The sequence below is a fragment of the Photinus pyralis genome, unplaced genomic scaffold (genome assembly GCF_008802855.1).
Source record: "Photinus pyralis isolate 1611_PpyrPB1 unplaced genomic scaffold, Ppyr1.3 Ppyr1.4_LG3a, whole genome shotgun sequence".
Taxonomy (NCBI): domain Eukaryota; kingdom Metazoa; phylum Arthropoda; class Insecta; order Coleoptera; family Lampyridae; genus Photinus; species Photinus pyralis.
This window is the reverse complement of record NW_022170509.1, coordinates 12,036,810-12,061,906: the sequence shown is the minus strand read 5'-3', so window position 1 is coordinate 12,061,906 and position 25,097 is coordinate 12,036,810. Positions and strand designations below refer to the sequence as shown.

General features: G+C 35.4%; 1 protein-coding gene and 1 long non-coding RNA gene across 2 annotated transcripts; both read right to left on the bottom strand.

Annotated features, from left to right (window-relative positions):
• Positions 1–1,774: 1,774 nt before the first annotated feature.
• LOC116166033 (insulin-like growth factor-binding protein complex acid labile subunit) lies at positions 1,775–4,164 on the bottom strand. Its single transcript, XM_031480856.1, has 2 exons — positions 4,011–4,164; positions 1,775–3,858 (listed from the first exon to the last, which is right to left on the bottom strand). The coding sequence occupies exon 2, from the start codon at positions 3,819–3,821 to the stop codon at positions 1,887–1,889; it is 1,935 nt and encodes a 644-aa protein (XP_031336716.1). The 5' UTR covers positions 3,822–3,858; positions 4,011–4,164; the 3' UTR covers positions 1,775–1,886.
• Positions 4,165–16,732: 12,568 nt separating this feature from the next.
• LOC116165446 lies at positions 16,733–17,253 on the bottom strand. Its single transcript, XR_004144149.1, has 3 exons — positions 17,155–17,253; positions 16,973–17,104; positions 16,733–16,893 (listed from the first exon to the last, which is right to left on the bottom strand). It is a non-coding gene; the product is annotated as an uncharacterized LOC116165446 (long non-coding RNA).
• Positions 17,254–25,097: the final 7,844 nt, after the last annotated feature.

The following is a 25,097-nucleotide window of genomic DNA, read 5'->3' as shown; positions in this document are numbered from 1 at the left end:
AGGATGTAGCATGGAAAGCGAAATAAAGGCGTGGGATAGAGCATCAAGGACGGAAGAAAGTTAGGAGAAAAATTGGGAGAGGATAAAGGAAGGTGTAAAAAAATTGACAAGGGGGAGCAGAATAAAGAAACCTTAAATAACAACAGAAATGATATAAGGTGGAGAAAAGGAAGAAAGTTAAACATCCTAAGGACAGACGAGGGAGAAAAACTGTGGTACTATGACAGGGATACAAATAAGTTTTTGACAGAAGAAAGAGTATTGGGAAAGATTATATGAAGGAATTGTATCGAGCAAAGGATAATAAGTGGAGAAGGACAACATTGGGGAAGGCATTCTAGCAACGGAAGTGATGGTAGCAATAGAAGAAATGGAGGATGGGAAGGCAGCAGGAGTCGATAATATCCTCATAGATTTATTGAAATGTCTGAAAGAAAAATGTCTCAAAGAAGTCACATCTCTTTGTCATATAATCTACGAAAGTGGGCTGTGGGCAGAGAACTTCCTCTGTTGGGAAATAGTGGCTCTACTTAAAAAACAAGGTACAAAAAATGTTCAGAATGTAGAACAATCGGCCTAGGGATCCACAGAGCAAGATCTTATTGAGAATATTGGATGAAGGCTAAGCAAAGTTGTGGAGGCTAATATAGAAGAGGATTAGTTTGGTTTCAGGAGAGAAATGGGCACGAGAGACACGATAGGAGTAGTGAGAACGATTTGAGAAAGGTACCTCGAAGAAAAAAAGACCTTCTGTGTAACTTTTGTGGACATACGATTCGGTTTGATCTAAAATGAGTTCAACAAAGATGCTGTTTATCACCGACTTCGTTATATGTATTGTGGAAATATGTTGGAAAAGGAGAAAATGTGGTCTCAACATCGGAGGGATGAGGATTGTTAGTATACCATTTGCGGAAGACATGATTGATTGATTGTGTTTACTTAGAGGGAGAAAAACTTGAGATAAAGCTAGAAAAACTGGAGGAAAGTATTTAGGTACAGAGATAACAGAGAGATGGAAAAGCGAAAGAGACATTGAGACCAGGATAGCGATGGCAAAACAAACATTTAATGGAAAGGGGTGAGTAACGTACGCTAGTGAAACGTGACAACAATGAAAAGGGATCAGAAAAGGTTGGAAGCTTTTGAAAAGTGGATATGCTGTAGAATGATGAACATCAAATGGACGGATAACGTAGAGGTATTAAAGAATTGGAAAAGATGTATGTTAAAGATCCTAAAGCGCAGGAAAATGAACTCGATTGGACAAGTACTAAGAAAGAACTTCAAGAGAAGAAACTAATTGAGAGAAAGGAAGAAGAAGAAGAAGAAGAAGAAGAAGGAAATTGACTGACGACCTGAAGAAGGAAGAAGTAAAGATATGAGCAGAGGATAGAGGGTCATGGAGAACAGCCATCAGGGATCCGCTTTAACAGTAAAATACCAATGATGAGTATGACTAGGGTTTATTCTTCAAAGTGAGTTTCGGGTATGGCGTGTAATGTTTCCTCCGAAAGAGATTGTGAGGAAACCTTTCCGAGAATGTCGGTTATTAGGAGTAGACACTAAACGAGCTTTCGCACCTTTCAACTTAAAACCTTTATAAAGAATCACCATTTACACGAAGCATAAGTTTTCTAACTGAAAACGCTCGCACTAATTGAAAGATCTATACTTACTCCGATAGAAACCAGTACGGATTTATTGCTCATCTAGAATTCAGGGCTAATGATAAACCTATGGTGCTTACCGTAGGTGCAGCAAACTACACATGTGTCAGTAACGTGACTTAAATTTGATTTTATTAGACTATAAAACAACATAAGCAGTAAAATAGTAACGAAGTTAAAACGACAACAAAACGAATTTTTAAGTTACGTTTACAGCTACAAAACCACTTTTCGAGATTTCGTTCTTGAACTACAAAAAACAGAGCTTCGCCGTCGAACCCCGCGACTCTTCAACGCTTGAAGTATGTCTTGCGACTTTTCGTTTCCAATTTTATCTTCATCAAACAAAAATTCAACAATCGGTGACGATTTAATAACATCGGAATCAATATCCGAAATTTCATTACCGTTAATATGAAGCTTATTCAAATTTTTAAACTTGTTTAAGATGTCATAGTCCAGGACGTTCAGGCAGTTGCAGCTGAGCACCAGTTTTCCTAGCTCGATCAAATGTCCCAGAGCGGAGGGAATCACTCCTAGTCCGTTATAACCCAAATCTAACGTCGTTAAATTCTGTACGCCACTAAAGGCCAGCTCGTCAACTTCGGTTATTTTGTTCTCGGATAAGTCGAGGTAGATTAAACTGTCCAAGTGTCCTAAGGAACTCGCATCGATTCGTTGAATTAGATTATTTCCGACGGCCAAGGCTCGCATGGAAGTTAGGTGCTTCAGAACGTCCGCCGTTAAGCGGGAGATTTGATTGTCAGACAAATTTAGGTTGGTTAAGTTGGTCAAACCAGAAAACGCGCCCTCTTCGATTTCCTCAATTTTATTTCCGCTCAAATTGAGCGAACGCAATGCAACGAGCGCGGAAAAAGTATCCTTGGATAGTTTTCTCAAACTATTTCCACTCAAATTTAAATACTTTAGAGATGTGAGTCCTGTAGACCATCCTGTTTCTAGGTCTTCTAAGTTAGATTCGTTGAGATCTAAGTTGAGGAGAGCAGAAAACCCGACGAATACCGATGAGACTAATCGAGGTATGTTGTTGCCCTCGAGGTGGAGATGCTGCAAACTTTTGGAGCCCGTTTGGCTGTGATTGGTGATGGTTTTTATGTTGGAGGAATGAAGGAAGATATTTTCTATCGATGAGAGTGGTTCAAAACTATCAACCGATAACTCCTCAATGTTGTTGTTGTTCAAGTACAATATCTTCAGAAATCCAAAGTTCTTAAACATATCCTTGCTCAAAGACGTGAGCTTGTTGCACTGTAATTGAAGGACGCGGAGAGATTTTAGGTCTTCGAAAGCTTCTGGTTCAACGCCGAATATTTTATTGTTACTCAAACTTAAGTAGTCTAATTTGTGCAGTCCTCCAAATGCTTTATTGTTTACGATCGACAAATTGTTGTCATCCAAATTCAGCTGCAACAACGAAGACAGGGTGCTAAAGTAGTTTGAAATCAATTCATCTAGTTTATTGTGGTTTAATCTCAAGTGAGTAATATTGTTATTTTCTTGCGCAACGGAACACCATTGGTTTAAATTGTTGTGGCTTAAGTCAACTTTGCTCAGCGAAAAGAGGCTATCGAACACATTTGCGGGTAGGAACTCAATTTTATTTCTTCCCAAACTAATTCGAGTCAACTTCGGCAGCTCGCATAGGAATTTGGGCTTAATGTTCCTAATGTTGTTTTCTTGCAAGTCAAGATCTTCTAAAAACGGTAGTCGCTTGAAGATTTCAGGTTCGATCGTATCTAAATTGCTGTGGCTTATGACTAATTTCTTCAAAACTCTCAGTTTCTCAAATGTACCGGCGGGTATGGAGCGTAAGTTTCTATTGCAACGCACGTACAAACCGAGCAAATTTTGGCATTCTTCAAAGGCTTCGGTAGCAAACGATTCCCAGTTGCAAATGATGTAGAGATGTTGCAGATTATGGAATTGTTCGATTAGCATTCGTTCGAGTGTTTTATCTGATTTTAATATTAGATTTTGGATGTCTCCCAAGCATACCGGCGAGGAAGTCGTGTTTGTGTTTTCTATTTTTTCCATTTCCTCCTTTATATTATCGCCGGTTATCTCCACAAGCTTAATTGTGTCTTTATCCAAACTGGTGTTGTAATAATACCAGGGGTAGATGTTGTACATGGTATGTGCTACAATAGCTTCAGGCACATTCCCGCACCTGAAAAACACAGTCGCGTAAATACAAGCGATGCACATTTAATTTCAGTAAACAAACACTTGGCAGAATGCCCTAGAGGTTTTCGAACTTTAGTATATAGAGTAGTTAATGCAAAATGATTAGTACGTAAATTCATATTAATTAAATATTACCTTAACACAACCTCACTATCTTCCACAGCAGTTGGATGTTGACTATATGGCAAAAAGCGAGCCACACTTACATTTATTTATTGCACGGAAATAGAAACACATTCCAACATTTGACATTTGTTTCGTTGAAAATAATTATTTGCGCTTATAAAACAGGCTAACAGGTAATGGCGTGCTATTAATTTCTATGCATAAATTGAATATTTTCGGCTGTAGCGCTTACTCAAAAATTCATTATTCAAGATGCCTTGTGACAACAAAAAAAAGATTCCAGGTAGGTAGGCTAAGTTAGTATCTGAATCGGCACTCCACCACGACAAATTCTTGAGCCAATTCCGCCCCTCATACCAAGAATAACTTTTAACCATATATACACGGTGTCCATTTTTCGAGTGCCACTATGGGGATCTCGCTTACCTGAAGAGATAGAGAGTTAGTTAAATGGGGGCAAAGTTGCGAATTTTCGTGCTGATTAATAATCTGAAAAGAAATTAAAAATATCTTTAGTAGTTTTGAAAATATCGCAAAAAAACATTATTCAGACACATTTTTCTGGAAGAGTGCTTTGGAAAAACAAAACGTTCTTTTATCGTGAACAAAAGTATGACAGTTTGATCCATCTGTCTGGTTAGAGCGTTGGCAGGGAACTAGTTGAGTTGAGATTTTCATCTGAATATAATTGAACCTTCGTTTTGCAAGAAAATTATAATTCAAATTAGAACAAAATACTTAAGAAGAAATAATATTTTCGCAATAAATCTAGCACAAACGTAAATTACACTACTTGAAATAAGTCAACCTTTTGTTCACAACAAAAGAACGTTTTGTTTTTCCAAAGCACTCTTTGCAGAAAATTAAAATTGTAATTTTAGGAAAAATGTGTTACTGAACCACCATGTGTGATATATCGTTGTAAAGAGAAAAAAAGACGTAATCTCAAAATGTCAAAATCCAAAGCGGCGCCCATAAGAAAAATTAAAGTTACCACCTGTTTCTCCGTCATCTTAAAAGTTATTGAAAACGGGATGCCATATTCGAAATCTCCATTAAAAAGTGTCTGAATAATGTGTTAATTAGAAATGTCTAGAACGATTAGTTTACTATGAAAAAATTAAAAACGAAAATCAGAAATTTTCTTTTTTTTTGCGATATTTTCAAAACTATTGAAGATATTTTAAATTTCTTTTCAGATTATTATTCAACACGAAAATTCGCAACTTTGCCCTCATTTAACCAAATGTCTAGCTCTTAAGATAAGCGAGATCCCCATAGTGGCACTCGAAAAATGGACACCGTGTATAGTACGTCGGGTACATGGTTAGAATGGGGAAAATACTGCACTTTTTGATTGGAATATGCCACTTGCTGTGGTAATAGTTAATACCATAAGGCACCTTTTGAGATAGAGAGCCACTCGAAAATCGGCGCAGGAAACCAAAATGGTGGCCTTCAAAATGGCGCCATTAGCCGCAATATATTTTTTTGTTTTGCTCCTAATAGTCCGATTTTAATTTTCTTTTTTTTTTATTGAAAGCTCTTGTGACGAGGAAACTTTTTTGCTATATAACATTTAGCTCTAAAACTTAAGGATTTAGCACAATTATAAAAAAGTGTCTTTTTACGAATTTGAATCACAAGTAAGCTCTTAATTGTGCAATATCCCGGTCTTTTCGACAAAAAAGGCCGTTTAGAAATTCAATCAATTCAACCCCAAAACTCCTTGTTTTTCCCCTCAAATTCGGAAAATTTCAATCCGCCATGTTTTTTTTTTAAAATGCGCAATATTTGTTTCATCAGACACGAGATCAAGCATTATGAAAATTGAAAGGAAAAGCCTCGTCAATTTTTTTCTCTGAAAAACAGAAAATACACTCTGCTTTTAAAGTAATTAAAGAAACACTCAGTATATCAACTTTAACTCTTCTATTCTATTCGCAGGGGAGCCCGACCGGGCAGCACTTAGGCACACCAGAGGCCCATTGTGCGTACCCCCTTTCTTCGCAACTGAGTTCAGAGCCCGTTCCTCTCAATGAAGGATAGGACCCTGTTTAGCCTAAGTTGCTTCACCCTCATCGGTTCCAGATACTTTAACTCGTACTCTCGCTCTTACTTATCCTATTTTATTTAACTAGTTGGTTTAAGATACGACGAATGTGAAATTTGGAGTGCTTATTTATCAGATCATGGGTTTTTTCGAGTGTTTTCTCTCGGGTTTTCTTTAAGAATATTAACGGAATATTATGATTTCCAAGTTTTAGATACCTATTCATATAAGTTGAATCATTTCATTTTTATTATACAAGGAATTCACCTTCTGTAAGCGGACGATAGAGCCTCAATGGTTGAGATTAATGGTAACGGTTTGTTGGTGCGAGAAGCCTGAGGGGAAGCCTAAAACGTATTTTTAGGTGTATAGGGTGTTTTCAGCCTATATACATTTTGATATTTTTTATAGGTATCCCCGGGTATCCGTTAACAAAAGAATTATTTTTGTAGGTCTAATCGGTTTTTAGCGCATTTTTGAAAAAAATACGCTATTATATTCGTTATGGCTGGCAGGCCGGCTGTCCGCGTGAGATCTCCACAACTACAATAGCTAGAAAATTCAAATTTTCACTAAAAGCTTTCTGCTATAGTGTAGATGTGCAGGCACTAGTCTATTTTGAGTTAGATTACTTGTGAGATCGATAATTGAAGAAAATAGTTTCGATATGGGTTTCGGAGGTGCTATAATTTTACCGTTAGATAGCGCTACCAGTATAAACACTTATTATTTACTTTGTGATTTGTTTTACAAAATGAAGACGTACCGTCAATTGAAATTAAATAAAATTAATTATTTAACGCAGCCAAAATTACTCGTAAGATCGATAATTTTAAACTTCGTTAATAAAATACTGACCTGCATTACCAAAAATGCGCTTTAATCATGCATATGCTGATTTACAACTTGTTTTTCGTATTGCTAACCGCGAGGCTAACGGTTTTCCGGATATGCTTTTTATACAGGGTAAAAATGTTATCTTCAAAACATTTTTTAAAGAAGCTTTTTATGACATCCATAATTATAAAAAGTTTGCTACCAATCCACGTACATTCAATTTGGGGTCAGTAGCATGCATACACGGTCAAAAGGGGTATACTGTTTTAGCAACCACTATTTTCGAGACTATTTTCTTGACGTAGTGAATTATTTGTCGATACAAATTGATACAATAAAACTCGTTTTTCAAATAATTGAATTTTAATATTTCTTTAGCTAATCGACTTCGAATCGTATAGACCGATTCATCATCAGACCTTAAGAGTCAGAATATTGTGCTGAATAATACAAATCCTTACATATTAACATTTGACGTGGACAAGTTACACATAAAAATCGGGTTGAGCTTACTTGTGATTCAAATTCGTAAAAAAAACACTTTTTTAAAATTGTGCTAAATCCTTAAGAGATAAAGGTTATATAACAAAAAAGTTTCTTCGTTACAAGAGCTTTCAAACAAAAAAAAAATTAAAATCGGACTATTAGGAGCAGAGATACAAAAAAATATATTGCGGCTAATGGCGCCATTTTGACGGCCACCATTTTGGTTTCCCGCACGGATTTTCGAGTGGCTCCCTATCTCAAAAGTTGCCTTTTGGTATTAACTATTACCACAGAAAGTGGCATATTCCAATCAAAAAGTACAGTTTTTTTGGCGTACCCAACGTACTAATATAGACGAGAAGAAATTGGGGTAATGAACACATACGGTGTTAGTGCTGTTAAATGCCAGATAAACAGAATCTCAAATTCTTTCGCTGTTCCTATAAAAGTCAAGTGTGAAGTTGGCCCCGCCCATACACTTTTAATTAGATAAAACCACATGTGATTATTAGTGCTACGTTAGTGCTGGAAAATTGCCAGCATTTCATCTTTCCAAGAAAAACGAAAAAACCTAAAATATTGTGTGAAGTTGGCCATTGGTTTTAAAAAACGCACATACGATCGCTAGTGCTACGTTAGTGCTTTTTAGTGATCAAATAGTGCGAGTTTAACGTTTTATATTACCAAGAAAAATAAAAAAAATCAGCGTGAAGCCACATTATAATTATATTTTATGATCGAACAATAATTTATATGTAGATGGTAACTATGGTGATCAATTATTGCTGCAGTCATATTACGTCATGATAAATTTAATTGTAAAACTGGATCTTATCTCAAAATAAACCGTACAGGATATTAGAAAATACTGAATGACTTTATCTATCGATCTTTATTGAGCGGATATTCGGAATATGGTCGTTTACCAGTTTCGTTTCCGCTAATCCAATCTTAACCAAAGTCAATACATTGATGTAATAAACAGAGTTGACCTAGATATTGAACATTTTTACCAGATCGTTCCATGCATTCCTAGATTATCTAAACCATAGGATCGCGGAACCATACTCAGAAAACATTGGATATTCTTAGACTATTCTTTTAACATGTATGTAAATATTCCAAATATCCATAGAATGTTCCATAAATATATACGTTAGTCTGGCATATTCCAAGAATATTCGGCGGTGAATATACTGAGAACACACTATCAATATATTCCTTAATCTTTCTGTATTGAATATTCCCTGGATGTGCGGGGAATATTCGTTTTGTCACAATCACGTGTCAATTTCAAACTAAATGTGTGTTTTAGGTAAGTAGTTCGTTAGACACTCATTTTTAATTAAAAATTATTTTGAATGAACGGTATTCCTTTCATCTTAATATTCTTAGATTGGCCCATAACTACTCTACATATGCAATTTGAAAGTATAAATATTTACAGGACATTAATAAGGTTATTAGAACAAATATGTAGTATACAATACAATATTCACATAGCATTTAACTGATCGGCATGTTATAAGTATAAGGCGTGTTAGGGACTACGTTCTTATAAGGACGGCACATCACATATTCCCAATTATTATTTATCCTGGAGTTGATATACACATACACTACATAATGTCGTACTAAATGGAAAATTTTGCAGTGGCAACATTTAAGTAAAGTTCTCCGAAGTTTAGCAGATGAGATCTGTAAACTGCATATAAGTCACTTTTTTTCCATTACAAGTGTATATTTCACGACCTAAGTATAATAAAGTATAACGTGAGGTTAGTTCGGCGCTGTAAAACTCAAACCCCGCCGCATAAACGGCCAGCTAGCTCAGATTCTTAATTAAAAGAAGGGCTCGAGATGAGAATCTTCCACAGCGGTTGGTTCGTTTGGGCATATAACATAAGTTCTGATCTTTGGTAGTTACTAGAAATGATTAGTTGAGCGCCACCCAATTTTGCACAAATTCTGACCTCTCCTGTATAGAAATTGGGAAAACACAAGAAAGCCAAATAATAAATTCACTACGAGCAATTCTGATTTATTAATCCTGGCAAAACGGTGCAGGATCGGCAAATAAAATGTATCTTCAATACGACAATAACAAATACTTTAAATGACAAAAAATAATACCCAAATAAATTCATGAACACTTCCCTAATAATTACGTTACCAGACCCCTACAACAATGATCGAGCAAAAATGTAGTTAAAATTTCAATGGATTCAAAGATTGAATTAAGTTAACCCGAATAACAACTCATATAGGCAACACTGGGTACAAGTAAATTAAAAATCTTACCTTGAATAACACATACGCTGTCTCCTCCGAAAAAGAGCTCTCCTTCGAAGTTCCAGTTCTGTAACACAAAAAAACAAACCCCAAGCTACAACGCTCGGAACGATTATATGAGCCGGAAGGGCCAAAAAAAATAGCTTACTCGTAGCCGGCTCGTTTACCCATACGTTAAATACAGGTGCGTTGCTCTTGAAGAGAGCCACGACCTCAAACACTAGACGCGAACAAAATACAAAGCTCCAATCATAAATCGTCGGAAGGTTACACTAGATTAACGGTATTGAAGCAAATAAAAAAGGTTGTGTAAAAGATCGTATCTTCCGAAAATTCCACAATCAGCTGGTCGCTCCCGATATCGTTTAGGTGTTAGCGCTTATCTACTCGGTGGTACGCCGGATAGCTGCCGGCAATCAACAGGTGTTCGTACTCCGGAATATTCGCAAGATGCAAATTCATTCACTATCCCAAAATTATGCCAGGTCAATGTCCTCCGCACACAAGAATGTGCAAGGATATACTATAAACTATACCATACAAGGATTCGTCTGTACAAGGATTGACCGGTACAAGAATTCATCTACTACATGGACCCCCTAAAAGTAATGAAGATGTAACACTCCCTTAACGAGATTTTTAATAACATACCTGAAATCGTCAGGAGGGTAATGAAAAATACTTAAATCAATGAAATATGGAAATTATCCAACCTCAAATTGTGAATCTGAAAGAATTTTAGATAACATAACGTAAAAGAAAGCCAACGCCATTCCACTTACATGTAGGTAGGGCGATGAACTTCAACCAGATATAGCCTCGCAATGGAGAAAACGGCTTCTGAGTTACACTACTCGACAACGCCAATGAAAAGGTAAAATTGCCAGAGATTTCACGTGAATGATGGCAAATATTACCCACTGGTTTAAGAAGAATTCACAATGCCACGCTCTACAACAAGTACAACCTCGTTGGCTTTAAAACGGAAATGAAGTGAAAAAATAACGCGATTCTGCGCGAGGAAAGAAACACGCGTACAAGTGACGCCATCTCACCTATATCCTACCTAACCTAGCAAGCGGTAATTTTGAAATTTGAATATGAATAAACTAAACTGTTACATACAGAACATCTGATCCCGGTCTACAATCGTCTACTTCGTTGGAAAATGCGCTAAAAAGCGCGAACAAGTAAAAATCAATTTACTACTTACGTCGACATGCTTGAGGAGCATACCGTATTGAGAAGTGGGAAGCTTACGCCGAACATGTCTCCAAAGGACGTTGAAGTATTATGGGAGCAATTAGTTGCAAAATTAAATGCTGTCGGCGATGGCCCTCAACGTGACATTCATGGGTGGAAAAAGGTATGTTACTATTAATAAATGTACACAAAATTATGTATAGGATAAATATAATCCTTTTACAGGAATTCACAGAATGGAAGAGTATAGTCAGAAAGAAGGCCAGAGGTGGAAAACCAATCAGTGAATTAGAAAATCGCATGCTACGAGCTACAGGGTCTCTGTTTTTTAACTAGGAAGACGGATTTAAAAATTCCCGCAGAAAGTCTTAGTTTCTAATGGCTCGCGCTGCCCTCGTTTTACACCTTGTAAAATTGCTATTGACATGATTTAACTGTCAAATTTAATCGCAATTCTCGTCCTTAACTGCTGTACTTATTTTTCAGTTTTTATGTGTTCTTAGTCCATTTGCATAAATTTTAACAAAAAAAAACAGTCTTTTTAAGAACTAAAGTTGATATAACGCATTAGTGATGGATTCAACTCCAAGTATGTACCGGTAAACCAAGCTTGTCTCCTTTGAAAAAACGTAGTCGCTTAAACTTGGGGCATTTATCAGTCTCCGAGAAGCAGTTTATTATAAACACTTATAAATGTTGTCTGATATTCCGGATATGAATTTTGCTACGCTTCATGCTTGTGTTGAAGATTTAATCTACCACAGGTAACGTAAATAATGATGTATATAGGTATATATTTTGTTATTAAAGTGCGACACATATTAGGAGTTGCACGATCTATAGTACGCCGGATAATTAAAGAATATCGAAGTAGTGGGATTGTTACCCCTACGAAACGTTCCGGTGGTCATAACGCTGTTGCATATGTGAGCTCTAACGATTGGCGGAATTGTGTGCAAGGAAGGTGCATTAAGGAAGAAAATAAGATATGTAGATTGGATGGCCTAATGGATACACAGTGACAGTTTTAGTGAACTTTCGGAAGACAAGTGACTAAATCGCTTATACATATAGCAGTGAACTGTGATGTATAATAATATGAGTATAATTCCATTGTTCTGAATTTGTTCAATAACTTAACAAGAAGTATGATGTATGCATAATATAAAGGAGTTCCTACCAAATAATAACCGAAAAGCATAAATAATGAAATCATGTCAACCAATGACATTGGAAATGATAACCGTATAACCGATAAAGTCATAAATAACCCTTCACACAGAATAATCTTGCTAGCAAACGTAAACTTTCTGAATAATAAGCGGCGTAAGTAGATGCTTGTAGTACTATCACGGGCGATGTGCGAGAATTTTAAATTCGAATTAACAAAACCCCTGCGCACTGTTAAGTAAGTACCGTATCGACAGTATCCGCGACTTTTCCTGAATCTACCGATTGCAGTCGAGTACGGTACAATCAACACTACACGGAAAAAAAATACGTAGATCAACTAAAAAAAGATTAGATTCATTGTCTAAAATCTTTCAATAAAAATTAGCCAAAAAATGCAGTTAGGCATTTAATCTAATTAGATAGTTGTATTTTTTCTACTAAGAAATGTGATTGTTTTATCTACTCGAATAGTAAAAACAATTAATTAGAATAATTGTCATTATAAATTTGAATAGATATATGGTACTACATAATTGTTTCATTTAACTACTAAATTTAAGAAAATTGTCTAATTTTTTTTAAATACTAGACATATTATTTAGCTTACTCGACTCTTGTGATTTAGTTAATTTACCTTTTTGTTTATAAAATATCTAACTATTATTTGAAGTTTCAGACACTTGTTATGACTAATGTATTAATATAAACTAGACATTTTTACTAATGTTTTGTTCAAATTAAAGAAGCGTGTAAAACATTTTGATTAGATATTTAAACTACATTTAATAAATAAAAACACTATTAAAATATAACTGTTTATTTTTTTTAAGTAAGATACAAAAAACAGAAAAAGTTTTAGTACTAAATTTAACTTAAGTATACTATTTAAACACACTAATTACGTTTAGAACTATGCATTAATACCTTTCAAAAGTCTACATGTATATAATTTTTTTATCAAACAATGTTGTAAACATTTCCATGCACTAAACTTGAAATCCAAAAGAATGTTTTAATTTAATAGCCATCGACTTATCATATAACGTTACCACATTTGTCGGTGGGTACATAATTTTATTGCACATTAATATAGTGTCAATATTGGAAGTTGGCTTTTCAACAATAAAAGATAGTAAATGTTTATCATACCGTTTAATTTGAATAGATTTTGTAAGAAAATAATAATTTCCTTCAACCCAAATAATAAAATCTATAGAATATAAGGATATTAAACCATTAGAATTGATAGCAACAACATCATTTAATTGATATTTTGTGTTACATACATGTACTTTAGAACAACATAAAACGTTTTTCAACAAATTGGAATTAAACTCTATACTATCAAAGTTAACATTAAAAACTTTTTCACTCAGGTCAAAATATTCTCCCATTAATAAATCTGTTTGATATTTCATTTGCAGAGAATGTAAATGTCCGGCCAAATTAAATTGCCACTTGATTGCTGCACTCATTAAAACATTTTTTCTGCACGCAATATTGTTTAAATATAATTTTGCTTGTTTGTGCTTAGCTTCCTGTCTCATTACCCACAATCCTTTTAAAGGTCCTAGTTTACGTATAACATTTGGATAATGCACCACAAAATGATGCTTAGGAGTAAGTTCTTTTTGAAAAAGATCCAAATAAAGCTCGTGGTGATTTTTTATTGTGTTTTGTAGTTTATTCAATGTATTTTCGTTATACGATGGAAGAAAACATAGATTTGTTAATTTTATAAGCAAGAGGAGGCAGGCCCACACTGGATCTTTCACTGGTACCAGCTCTCCAACTAATAATGGTAAATGATGTAAAAAGCACTGCATTTCACTAGCAGACATTTTTAGCTTATTGCTGTTTAGGTTTTTCACTGTAATAGAAACAGATTTATTACCATAATCAGAACGATGATATTGAAAGTTTGCTTTTCGGTTGTTTAAAATTGATAATGTAAAATATTTTTTATCATATACAAAGCAATTTAAAATTTGACAAAGTTCTACGTGGCAAATCCCCTCAAAAATGTCATGCATTATGTCTACCGATATGTTGTCTGCGGCACGAAACGATGGTATAGCATTGAATACACACATTTCCTTGATTCCTGTTTGAGATACATCATTTTGAAATAAATGTTGCCAATAGTCTTCTGCCGTCCTTAAGACAAGTTTGTTTTCTACCGTTTGTTTTTTCATTTCATCTTTGTGAGATCGACAAATTCTGCAAAAAAAGTTTGCAGAAAAAGACCGTGTAAACCCCATTATAGTATTTAAGCCTAAATTGTCTCCTACTAGAGCAGATAAAATTAAATATACGCGTTTAGGTTTGGAATTAATAGTAATTTGTATACCATTTTCCTCTAAATTTTTTAAAAGAGAGCAAAGAGGTCCAAAATTTTTAGCCAAGCCAAATTCTAAACTTGATGACCGTGTAAGACACGCTACAAAAATGTTATTCAATTTAGAAATATCTTCAGAATTTAATAACGGAAAAGTAATATATACAGCTGAAAGTTTTTGAACTCCGCTTTTTGATCCCAATGGATTGTTGATTTCAAAGTCGTCTTGATATACTAAGTAAGGTATTACACATTTGTTATCAAATTTTAGATCAATTTTGTTTTTCCAAACGCTACCACTGCATATGTTAGTAATTTCGCTTTGATTATTAACTTTTTCCAAATTTGTTTGCATTGATTGAAAAACTTTTGGAGATTCTAAAAATCTTCTTATATTATCTTCTAGAGGCAACAATATACCTTTCGAAATGTTCAACATTTCGTCTGGCGTGCAACTATTGTTTATTATAAATTCCATAGGCTCAGAATACAAGTCGTTTTTTGAAAGATATTGTTTTAATTTATATTCCGATTTAAACATATCAAATAAATTTGTAATTTTTTTCAAGACATTGATCATTAACTGAACGTCCTTACTGTCGGGGTTTGTTTTTTGTTTTATATAATCCATTAAAGGAAGTAGAATTAAATTTTGAATAAACTGTACTATTTGTATAACAGTTTTTCTATTTAAGGAGATGGTGCCAAAAAGATTAATAATAAAACCATTAATTTGGTTCATGATTTCATAATAATCATTTTCCAAATCAGCACAATTTAACATTGGCTGAGGTATATCTGCGCTATGATCTATGAGAGAACCTGCACATGATTCATTTAAAATATTGTTTACATTTTCGGTGGGTACAATGCTTATTTCTTGTTGTAATGGTCTATCTGGTTTATCTACTTTATGATCTTGGACACAACTTTTAAGGGCGTTTAAATGGTGGTTAATATGACGTTTAAATGAGTATAAAGACTGAAAGGATTGTGGGCAATCTGTACATGAAAATGTTGATAAAGTGTTTTTACACTTATGTACTAATTTTAAATGGTTCATATACACGCTTGCATTTTGAAATGTATTATTGCATAAAAAACATTTCATTTTAAGAACAATGATTTGACAAAAGAAGGACAGATCAACGAATCATTTCAGATATAACTGCATTTAGCGCTGTACTAATTTTAGTTAAATTGGGCAATTCATAAAAATAATTTTCAAAAAACTGCCACACTTGCATACATTCAGACGGATACTTTAGGTTAAAAACATGATATATCTGAAATGTAGTTGAAACAGCTTTTAAAAATGAACTGCATTCATATAAGACATCATTAATATATACATAAAAAGATACCAAATTATGAATAGAGTCACCTACCACAATGATGGTGGGTTGGAATGTCCTGTTTTGCGATTCTAATTCCGTTTTTCGTTTTTCTATGTAAGTTTGTACATACGTTTTATCCTGTAATACAAAAATGTCAAATAAAGATAAAACTCAAAAATTACCTTACCGTAACGTGAACTGCAAAAGAATTTGAGCATCCAAAATAGATGGTCTATATGGTTTTTCTTTCCCCTTTTTTATTATATGAGGAATAAATAAAGCATTTAAATTTATGCACAGTATGTAATGTTTAGAATCTAAAAGTAATTCTTTTAATTACTTGTATAAATTAAAAGTTGTATACAAACCTTCATTAACTGTCGGAGATTCTAAATAATCTAATAATAATTTGCATCTTTTGTCTTTAATATCTCGTAAGTATATAGGTTTAATTTTAATAGCAAATTGATCCCATTTTGCAAAGAGCAATGTGTTTTTGTCAGGATAAATTTTATTAAAGTCCAGTTCAATCTGTAAAAACAAGATTTTTTTAAACATTCAATTAAAAATTTAACTTACCAAAGAAACAGCAATTTCTTGCTTTAATATGGGCCATCTCTCAAAAATGTTAACATCTCCAGCAATATCTTTCTTACGTTGCCTGAAGGTCCTACCCCACTTTTCATATACTAAATTAGGGGGTGCTGTATTGTACCGTAACCATTCGTAATCTCCAAAACTGTCCCCTCCTTCCAAGTCATCATTATATTCACTGGTTGACGAACTTATGTCGTCTACTGCCTTTCGTTTCAAATTGTATCTACTTTTTCTAAGTCCTTGTTGACGATATTTTTTGCAAAGACTATAGTACTTTTCAGCTAATTTTCCCCGTTGTTTTATACTATTTAAGTATGTTTTCTAAAACACAAATTATATAAATTCGAGTAAAAACAGTAGCACTGTTACCTCATCTTCAGAAGGAAAATTGATTTTTATTTGGTTAGCTGCAGTTTCATATTCCTTATGAGACACTTTAATATTGTTGTTTAACCAAAACTCAGCGATTAAAGTTGAGACAGTATTTCTATCATTCACAGATAATGTTTTATGCGTATTATAATTATGGATAGTTACTTTTCCAGTAACTGAACTTTTCATTAGGCTTAGTAGGTCCTAAAAATATTTCATGTAAGTACTTTCCAAAAATGGAGATTGGCAAAAATTAAAATGACTGCAATTAATTAATACTCACCAATTTAACACAATTTTCGGACCCTGTTACCTCATCTAAAACAACAGGAACTGTATTTAACCAATTTTCAATTGCATTAAATGATGGATCTGCACTCACAGAAACAGTACTTGCAAGCGGTGTAACATATCCCTACAATTTGAAATTAAATATTTGCTTTAAATAGTAATTTTAAACCATACATTATCTCGTTTCCAAGCAAATAACTGTTGCCTAAATTTTATTCTCACTCCAAATTTCTCTAATGGAATGAGATTGTCGATGTCAGTAACCGTCAATTCTTTTAATACTTCGATATCAATCTTTTTCCGTTTTCGCTAAAATAAATACAAACTATAATAATTACCTACATAGTACAAAAACAGAGAAAATTAAATCATAGTTGAAACAAATTAGTAACTCATTGAATACTGCTTAAATGCTTACCTTCAAAGTCGGCAATGAGCTCCTCCAGCCCCCACTGTCGAAGCAACACTTCACAATTAATTTCATCCATAAACAAACTTAATTAAACAACAATAAATTATGTTGATAGGTAGGTACAAGTAACTTCTTCAAGAATACTGTATGCGAACTGCGAACGTCAACTTTAACCGGAATGACTATTTTATTTTGTACGGCACAGCGGAGAGATATAAATAGCAAAGAATTGCTTTCTTTAATACAGCCATTTAGTAGTTGATTTTGCAAAATATGGTGACACATTGATTAAATTTAGTAAAGGAGCTATTTAGTGTACAATGTATCTAAAGTTATGTAGCTTTAATATACAATAAGTTTTTGTATTTTTAGTAAAAAGCATTAGGTATTAACAAAACAACTAAATAATAGTTCTTTTAGCCAATGTTGTAAGATGAATTAGCGATAGCATCACCAACTAATTTGAAATATATGTATCATCAAATTCACGTTTCTCGACTATATAAAAATGTAGATTATTTAAACAGTTTTCTTTTATCTAATTATAATTTTTTGTTTTGACTACTAATTTTTTTTCAGTGTAGACGCGACACCACTGTCTTTTTTTCTACTCGGCAAACCGGTAAATTCATACCCATACAAAACATAAGCATGTCCAATGCTAAAACAGAGTATAGATAGTTGTGCAGAACGTCATTAATAATTAAATGGCTTCAGTAGTCTTTAATCAGGGACTAAGTCAACTGAGCCAAAGTTTTATTAACAAGTTTACAAAACAAAGGCCTAGCCTTGGTAACTTAAAGGGAAAATCCGAACTGAACATAACTACTGTTCCTCCATAAAACCTAAATCTAAGGATATTGTAGCTTCTTGGTGCCTAAAAAATCGGTTTTAGATGTTTAAAATTGACTCTGAAAATTTGAGAGGTGATTGCATTAGTGGTCTATTATAGAACTTCGCAAACACTGCAGAAGTTGGAGTCCAACCAGCTGTCGATTGAATGGTGTCAATGTTCACCCCGTATCTGAGTGCTGCCGATGTTGAGGCATGTCGAGTCGAATGAGGTTTGAAAATATTTGTATCGACTCCGGCCGATTTCAATATGCATTTCACCCATCGACTGAGGGTTTGTTTTGTAGCAGCCGAATGCGGTTTCTTGCAAGTAAGAAAGAGTGATTGGCAGTCTTCTGTCCTAATATCCTTTGTTTTTTCCAAATAGTCCTGAAGGGTTGTTGCGCCGCGTAATATTGGTTTGTCCTTGAAGAATGGAATGTTAAGGCAAGGTTGGAGTTTGTTGGTTCCTGAAGTTTTTATATGGTCCGTGATGAATATTTTGTAGCCTGTAGATGATTTTTCTATTTGGTCGAGTTTGATTTTGGAAATGGTCTGAATTCGTTGACCTGTTATAAGGGCCAGTAAAGTCACTAATATTTTGGACATGAAATCTAATGACCTGTCGGATGATTTCTCAAAGAAAGAACCACCTGGGGGTCCCAGGTGGTATTGTACCTTGGTTTCGATGGTCTTAGGTTCGATATTCCTTTGAGGAATCTTTTCAGTCCCGCATCTTCGCCCAAGTTTTCTGATAATATTAGCGCTAGCGCTGAACGGTGGCTATTGAAGGATCCGTAGGTATGTGTTCCATTATCTAAGAGATTTTGTAAGAAGGAAATGACGTGATTAACTTGTCCTTAAGTGGTAGGATTCCATTCTCGGCACAGAACCTCCACCAAAGCTTGTAAGTATTATTGTATTGAGCTATTGTTGCAGTAGATATGGACTTGAGGATGGTATCAACTGCGCCCTGTGGAATTCCTTTCAGCTTGAAAGCTTCCCTGATAACTTGGCTGCCACCAGGGTAAGCTGTTTTGCCAGGGGATGCGATGTTCGGCTGAAAGGAGAAAATATCAGATTTTCAGATGGTTTGAAGAGAATAGGTTCACCTATCACTAACTTCCTGAAAAGTGGGTACCAGGCTTGAGATTCCCAACGTGGGACAACTAATATGCCTGTAGCCTCGTCAGTTATGATTTTTTGCAAAACTCTAAGGATCAAAGAGAACGGAGGGAATGCGTAAAATTGCACTTCACCCCAAGGAATTGTAAATGCATCTACCGCTATTGCCCCCGGATCTCTTAGCCATGATACATATACCTGACATTTCGTATTTTCTTTTGAAGCGAAAAGATCAATTTTTGGGGGGCCGAATTCATTGGATATAATTTTGAAAGCGTAATGTGCTAAGGCCCATTCGGTTTCTGGTGGGAGGATGCGAGACTCTTGATCAGCTTGCCAATTATTTTGGGAGCTTATATATGAAGCAAATACCCACAAATTTCGTTTCTCACACCACTGCCAGAGTCGTTTCGCCATCACAGCTAAGTTGGGGTGTTGGATACTCCCCATGCGGTTGACATATGATATTGCTGTCGTATTGTCACAACGTATCAGGATATTACAGTCTCTCATATCACGGGCAAAGCATTGAAGCCGTAAGTAGATTGCCTTGAGTTCGAGGAAGTTTATGTGTTTGACTTTATCCTGTACTGTCCACCAGCCGTGAGAAGTCGTCTCCCCTTTTGAAAAAACTCCCCATCCTGACAAGGATGCGTCTGTGAAAATCTCGATTTTGAATAAGTCCTGTTTTAAATCATTGAATGATTTGTCGATATTATTTTCCCACCACTCGAAATCCCCTGCCAAAGCTTTTGGTAGGGCCATAAATGCGGAATAGTTCATGTTATTGGCCCTCAGAGCGCCGACCTTTACTTGTTCGAAGCATTTAGTATACAACCAGCCATATTTTATGGCTGGGCATACTGAAATGAGTAGGCCGATGAATTGGGCAAATTCTTGAATTTTGCAATGTTGCCGGAATTTCAAGAATTTCAACCACTTTCACTTTTTGCCTTTTCTCGATTGGGAGTTCAATTCTCATTCTTTCGGTATCGAAAAAGAAACCCAAGAATTTACATTTCTTGTTAGGTTCAAGAGCACTTTTTGCCTTGTTGATAATGAACCCCAGAGACTCGAGAAGATTCAGGGTTGTTTTCAAATGTAACGAGCATTCCTCATACGATGCCCCCATAATAAGAAAATCATCAAGGTAATTAATACATATAATATCTCTGGAACGAAGTTTCTGAACCACTGGTTTCATGAGCTTCGTGAATACATATGAGGCTGAAGATAGTCCGAAGGGCAAACATTTAAACTGATACAAATTACGATCGAACCAGAACCTGAGAAATTTTTGATGATCTTCATCAATAGGGACCAAGAAATATGCATCCTTCAGGTCCATGGATCCTAGGTAAAAGTTATTTTGTATCAGTCTCATGACTGATCTGACGTCCTCCATTTTAAAATGAAATTGTTGAGATATTTGAGATTCAAAATGAACCGTTTCTTACCATTTGGTTTGGGGGTGAGAAATGTTCTGGATATGAACTGGCCCGAGTATGGATTGCATTTTGTTATAGCTCCTTGGGAAAAAGCTCTTTTATAGCTACTCATATCTTCCGACTCATTGCCAGAAGGAGGTACAAAGACTTGGTTTGGAATGGTACTTAGAGGCAATTTGTATCCCTGAATCCACGGAGTTAGATGTTACCGATACCCATTTTTCATGATAATATTTCAGTCTCCCTGTAAAATGACTCACCTCGTCTATCTTCTCTTCCTATGGATCTCCTTGAAGTTGTCTCTGGAGGGTTGGCCTCTGAGCGGTCTCGCTTGTTGTAGGGGTCGACTTTGTGAGACCAGTTTCAACTCCCTACCTGTATTTTCCCTCGATTTAGCTTCCTTGATTTGTTCCGATAAGTCAGATCCAAAAAGCAATTCGGATGGAAAAGATTTTTCCACTATGTCTTTGACATTTTTGTTGAGCAATGGAAGAATCAGGTGACGTCGGGTTGTTGACAGTTTGTGGAAGGTATTCGAAAATATCTTACCCGAGTCACAAAGGGGCAATAGCAACTGCTCCTTTACGGCTTTTGGGTATTCTCTGAATTTTCCAGAATAACAGCCACACCCCTGCTTAGGGCCGTCAAACCTTTTCCAATCTGATCCTGGATTTCTTTATGGAAATTATCACGAGTTGTGTATGCCGTAGTTAGGATTGTTGCCACCTCTGGATTGACCGTGGGTGCTAACAAGCCTGGGCAATTGTCTGGTACTTTATAATGTTCTAAAGTATGATTTATTGTCTCTTTATCCAGACCATTCCTAACTGTGTGATTCCATCGCTTTGCCAGAGATTCAGGAAGATTTTTCACCTTTTCGGTGATTGCAGTCAGGATCATCCCCTAAAAATTTTTCCAGTTCTTCATCCAGACTGACAGTATTATGAATAATAAGTTCATCGGGTGCATTTTCCGGACTCAAAGAGCGCCTAGGTGGTGTGCCTGCCTCTCGTGAAACCGAACCTCGCGGGTTACGGGCATCACGATCCAAAGTGTTCGTCGCCCCGCGCAGAGAACGATCTACACTAGGCCGCCTATTCAATATTGATGTTGCATCCTCGCCGCGCAGGTCGAGATCTGCTTCATTGCGTTTTTTCGGTTCCGTGGGATCCTCGCTAGAACAAGAGTTCCAACGCCGCCGACCGTCGTTGCTATCGTATCTACTTTCCGGGCGCCGGAACCGGCGACTCTCTGATCTAAAAATAGAACGAGACCTTGAGCGAGTTCGCTGTCGCCGTCCGTTCGAATAGATCGAAGCAACCGATTGCCGTGATCCTGACCTCTCTCTGGCAAAACGCTCGGTTTTTTCGAGTGGTTCTTCTAGTGTATTAATTCTCTTCAGCATCTCCTTTGTATTATCTCTGCTGTGAGAGCGATTTCTCTTTCCTGATTTGCCCATAATCTAAAAGAGATACCTGCAAGGGAAACGTTATAGTGACGACAGTGTACTCACGATCGTTTTCGATTAGGGAGGGGGGGGGGGGGAGCGTCCACACACGGAAAGCACAAGAAAGGGAATGAGAGCTACGGCTCAGGCCGTTGGCGTACTGGAGCAGTCGGAGAGCGGGGGAAGGAACGAGGGCAGCGTTGCAATTTTATCTTTAAACACTTGTGGAAAGCTCAGGTATAGGCGAACTACGTGGTATTCAAAGTTATGTCTTCGGACTGGATGTAGAAATATAATATACCACATATGCTATTGTAGAATATTATGTTTAAGTATAATTTTTTACTTAAAATCTATGTATAACTATTCTAAACATTTACAGAGTGATAATACAGAAAATATTGGCAATGAATTTGCATCCACTGCTAGTACCTCCCATCACACAGAAAGACTAAGTGAGGACCCAAATCCAGCTCCTACGCAAGAAGTGCATGAGCAAAACAGTAAGTATTAATGATGTTTCGACAACCAATTCTAAATGTATTTCCATTAAAATGTTTAAAACCAACAAGATATACAAAAAGTAAGGCGTCTTATAAGTTGTTACAAGCCTACATAAAAACCGCAAATACACAAAAGGAAGGATTAGGAGAAATTGCAGCAGGGTGGAACTCTATTGCTAAAGGTATCCATCGTTTGTGCGACATTTTAGAAAAAAATAAAGATCTGGTTTAATAGTTATTTATGGTGTAAGTGTGTTATATTACAAATAAGTCACGCGAGAAAAAAGTAAGCCCACGAGGCCGTCAGGCCGAGTGGGGTTATTTTCTCAAGTGACTTATTTGTAATTAACACACGTGCACCATACAAAACTTTATCCTCCACCTCCTCAAGCTGGTTTAAAACGTGGAAATCTTAAAAACTGCGTGTTCCGCGAAAAGCTAGAGTGCATGGAATACAAAAGCAATAATTCGTTGCTATGGGGAATATAATAAACAACAAAAAATTTAGTCAGAAAATTTATATGGATTTACTTATGGTTCCTGTACTTTATCTTGCTAGTGAGTTATTTTACGTCCATAACTCATTAGTGGGTTATATTATACCTTACTCGTTTAATTTCGTCATGATAATGACTGGATAACATAGAGGTGTTGGATAAAATAATAAAAACTTCATTATTGTTTTGTCTTTGTTTTCTAATTCTTATAGCCTTCCTTATAATTTCAGATAGAATTAAAAGTAAAACAATGATACATCTATACTCTTCCAGTCTTGTCTTACAGTTTTATTTGCTTGTGAAAGATTTTGAATATACTGCCATCAAAACTTAATAGTATATTAAGTATGGAGAACGGTAAGGGATTTTTACCGTTCGAAGACAATTATTGTCTGAGAACGGTAACCCTTAACGTTCGACGTGCTTATAACATTTTTTGCGCGATCGAAATTAAAATTATCCAACCAATATAAATATGCACTAAGAAATTAACGAGCAGAATAAATCGAAATAATCGAAGTGGTATGGTGTACATCACTAGACTAGGTAACCAGTTTAAATGTCAAAATTGAAATTAATAATTTCATAAAAATGTGCATGTGTCTGATGTAGTTTACTAGCTTTGCACTTCCTTTATGACTTTATGAGCGTCTTGCTATAGGAAACAACAGCACAAATTGTACGTTTAATGTACCTAGCAATAATTAAAGATTAAATGTAATGTAAGACTGTTGATTTTTAAAAAGGCGTCGGTAAGTATTTTTGCTGTTCTGTTTTTAGATCGGTAAGTAATTTTGGCGTCGTCGTAATAATAGCAACTGGTAAATTCTACGTACTGTCATGGAAACACCCATGGTAAATAGTCAGAAATGACCGATCGCGCAAAAAAACTATTAACAATAAATTAATTATAATAAACTATACATTTTAGCACTTAATGAAAATGTAGCTGTAATAATCTATTCCTTACAAGTCTTCCCTCTTATCAATACACCGTTCAGCCTCTATATTACATTTTGCACACTTTTATGTGTTCTATTGTAATTTGCCTCTGCTACAGTTAAATGTGGAGAGTTTATAAGTCATAAGCCAGGGTTCTAAAGGATATCCCGAGTCTCCTTAAAAAAATATATAAAGTTTATCTTTTCCGTACGTATTATTACGAGTTAGTTTTACCAATAAGCCAGGAATTTGTATTGCCATTAAGATGCATATGTTCTAATTTGGCTAGTTGTCCAAATTGCCGAATCATGTACAGACCCTGGATAACGAACATTGACTGCCAAAATTTTTAGATTTGCATTACATATCTGCGAAACACTAGATAAATATCTTAAAGCTTAACTTCCTACTATTTGTACATTCAAACTGTAATATCCCTTCCTGTTTAAGAACACAATTGCTGGATAATTTAAATCATCCACAGGTGGTGAGGATATACCAATGTGCGTGCAATCAATTGCTCCGATTATCCCAGGAAATCCATTTTGCACCTGCATGAATCTAATAATTTTTTTATTACGATAATCATTTATTCTAAATCAGTTCTACTATTACCTTTGTTTTTCATCTTCACATTCCGCATTAGTTGTTGGAAATTTAATAAGATGGTAAAAGTGCTCCAAAGCAGTATTAATATCATATGCATCTACTTATAGATGACTGGCTCATGTGAACAAAGAAATCTTTACCTACCGACTTCTGGTAATTTCCTTGGGCAAAAAAATGTAATGCCACTATAACCTATATAACAGTATAAGATTGTAAAATGTTTTAGATACCTAATCATACCCACTTTCCTTGGTTTAGGTATAAACAAACTGCCTGTGTGTTATCGGATAAATGAGGAGAAAG

Excerpts from the sequence above, each read along its gene's own strand:
- LOC116166033 (XM_031480856.1), bottom strand. The coding sequence starts at position 3,821 with ATGTACAACATCTACCCCTGGTATTATTACAACACCAGTTTGGATAAA.